Below are 3,059 nucleotides of genomic sequence, written 5' to 3' on the forward strand. Positions count from 1 at the left end.
TTTAAATGACATGTCACCAAAGTGACAAGGCAGAGAGAAGGTCTCAAAACAATTCTCTTCAAAAAGGAAGGGGTGGGTAGAATACCTGGAGTACCAGGGTAGGGAAGAAAAAAAACACAAGGCTCCTATAAAGTCAAAAGAAATTCAATGGACTTACCTGCCACATCTACAGTTATCCTGATTTCCACCATTGTGATGGAACAAGGGAGAGCCTGGCCAAACCCTTGGTACCAGGACTCCTGGTCCCGAAGGGATCAGAGAACAGGGTTTTGGGAAGAGGCAGCTTGACCCCACTGTGGGCAGTCTTTCTTCCTGTGCCCCTTTTGATGGTACTTAGAGCACAGATCTGGGGCTTTCTTTTGAGGACAACCATGAGACTAATGACTCAATGGCATCTGAGGCGCAGACCCACATCATTCCCAGATGTGGCAGCAGCTAAAATTTGAGCCTGTTCTCTGATCCCCTTGTCTCTGCAATAGTTTGTACCCAGTATTGAAAACTCCAAAAGCTGTTTCTAACAGCTGTGTTTGGGGAGTTTGAGGTAAGGTAAAGGAGGAGGAGGAAGAGATGGAATTAGTGCTAAGCACTGAGGAGGCTAACTATAGTAGGAGGAGTGTTCCCTCTGAGGGAATGAGGTGGGGAATAGAACCCTGGACTCAGAAGCAAGGAACTGATTTAAATGGTAGTGATGCAGGGGCCCAGAGAAGAGAAGGGCAGACTCAAAGAGGCATGGATGAAATAAGGAGAGAAACACCAAACGTGAGGATCTAGGCAATTCCTATGACCACCTGACTCAGCTGGCGATTTCTAGGTTTGCATTTACAGGTAAGAATTTGCACAAGTCAAGCAAAGGTAAGCTGGGTATCAACTGTGCTGATGAATAAAACCCCTACAATATTTTTCTCTTTGCTCAAAAGGCCCAACTTTTAATTAATTGCATGAATCGAATACATCAAAGATAGTTGATTTGGGTCTCAGTTATAAAATGTGAAATAATGGAATTAGATTATCACTTGTAAAGTAGCTTCCAACTCCTGAGTCTATGAGCCCTTTGATTTACTTAGTCATATAAACTTGACCTATATCAATATTTTTTGCTCCCTTGCCCAATGGAAAAAGATCATCATCAAAACAGAAAAGGATGTCTGGCAACACCTTACATGAAACTGGGAGATTATAAACTTTAGCAAGTACCACAATCCCATGCTGAAAACACCTGCAATCTGGTTAATCATTATCCTAGGAATCCTCCTATCTTTGTGGTTTCTAGGGAATATGCCCATAGCCAAGGAAAAGAACAGCACATCAGTGACTATTTTCTTTCTCCTGGGATTCTCAGATCATCCAGAACTTCAAATCATCCTCTTTGTGACCTTCTTGGCAATTTATCTGGTGACTTTAGCCTGGAACCTGGGTCTTATAATCCTGATCAAAATTGACTCCCATCTCCACACACCCATGTATTTCTTTCTCAGCAACCTGTCCTTCATAGACATCTGCTACTCTTCCTCTGTTGCCCCCAAGATGCTTTCAGACTTCTTCAAGAAACAGAAGGCCATCTCCTTTGTGGGCTGTGCCACCCAGTTTTTTTTCTTCGTTGGCACAGGATTGACTGAATGCTGCCTTCTGGCTGCTATGGCATATGACCGTTATGCTGCCATCTCAAGTCCACTGCTCTACACAGCCATCATGTCTCCAGATCTCTGTGCCAAGATGGTAGTTGGAGCTTATGTGGGAGGTTTCCTGAGCTCCCTAATTCAAACAAGCTCTATATTTCAACTTTATTTCTGTGGCCCAAACCTTATCAATCACTTCTTTTGTGACCTCCCTCCAGTCCTAGCTCTGTCCTGTTCAGATACCTTTCTCAGTCAAATGATTAATTTCCTTGTGGTGATCACTGTTGGGGGAACATCTTTTCTCATCCTCCTCATTTCCTATGGGTATATTGTCGCTGCTGTCCTGAAGATCAACTCTACCGAAGGCAGATACAAAGCTTTCAACACTTGTGCCTCCCACTTAACTGTAGTCACCCTTCTCTATGGTACCGCCCTTTTCATGTATCTTCGACCCAGCTCTAGCTACTCACTAAGCCGAGATAAAGTTGTATCTGTGTTCTATTCAGTGGTGATCCCCATGTTGAATCCCCTCATCTACAGCCTGAGAAACAGTGAAATCAAAGCTGCTCTGAAAAAGGTACTAGGGGAAAAAAGGTTTTCATAGAGACTGTGCATATTAGCAAGCTGAAACCTTTTCCCATAGGTACCTGGAGCTAAATCCAATGATCCTTTGTGAACTAAATACAAAAATCATATGTTTATTGGCAAATGTAGACTAGCATTCAAGAGTGTAGATTAATCTTTGGAAGTAAGTTGTAGCCTCTCCTTTGTGTTTCTCCCTTGCGCTTTGGGTGACCCACAGATTTTATTTTTTGGAGATGATGGTATTCTGTGATTACAACCACATAATATCTTTGGAACAACATTGACTTTAAATACATGGGCTTTTGTTTGAGGAAGAAATTAGGATTATTAAAAGCATTAGATATTTTCCTAAAATAATATGAGCTTATTCATTTGGGGCCCAGTTTATCATCCATTTGCCAAATTTGTCCAAGATAAATGTACTGCTGTAGCTGTAATTGGTGTCTGTAAAGGGCTGAAACTCTGAGTAGGTGCACTTGGGCAAGGGAACACTGAAGGCTAATTATTATTGGACAATACTCTATTAGAATATGCTTGGAAAATGGCCCTTCCCACTATTCTGTGCTGGCTCAATTGTTTGGTATATACAGAGAATTGTAGAAGGGACTAGGGGGTGGAGTAAGACAAGCCAGGGTCACTTTGACAGTAGAGGAAGAGAAGGGAGGTCATGGAGATCCTGCATCCATCCAATTCACTTCTACCCCTAAAGACCAAGAAAAAAACCAAGGACTTTTGCTTATCCTGACTCCGGCTAATTCTAAGGTATCCAGGATGCTAACTCGGTCTTCACAAGTGTCTATCCAACTATATTTCATAATCTAAATAGGAATGCTATATTCACTTTATTGGCTTTCTTCC

At 42.1% G+C, this 3,059-nt stretch overlaps 1 protein-coding gene across 1 annotated transcript; it reads left to right on the forward strand.

The window, feature by feature from the left end:
- The first annotated feature begins 1,275 nt into the window (after positions 1–1,275).
- OR5A1 (olfactory receptor family 5 subfamily A member 1) lies at positions 1,276–2,220 on the forward strand. Its single transcript, XM_074275952.1, has one exon. The coding sequence runs from the start codon at positions 1,276–1,278 to the stop codon at positions 2,218–2,220; it is 945 nt and encodes a 314-aa protein (XP_074132053.1).
- The last annotated feature ends 839 nt before the right edge of the window (positions 2,221–3,059 follow it).

This window comes from Sminthopsis crassicaudata, chromosome 6 (assembly GCF_048593235.1).
Source record: "Sminthopsis crassicaudata isolate SCR6 chromosome 6, ASM4859323v1, whole genome shotgun sequence".
Lineage (NCBI taxonomy): Eukaryota > Metazoa > Chordata > Mammalia > Dasyuromorphia > Dasyuridae > Sminthopsis > Sminthopsis crassicaudata.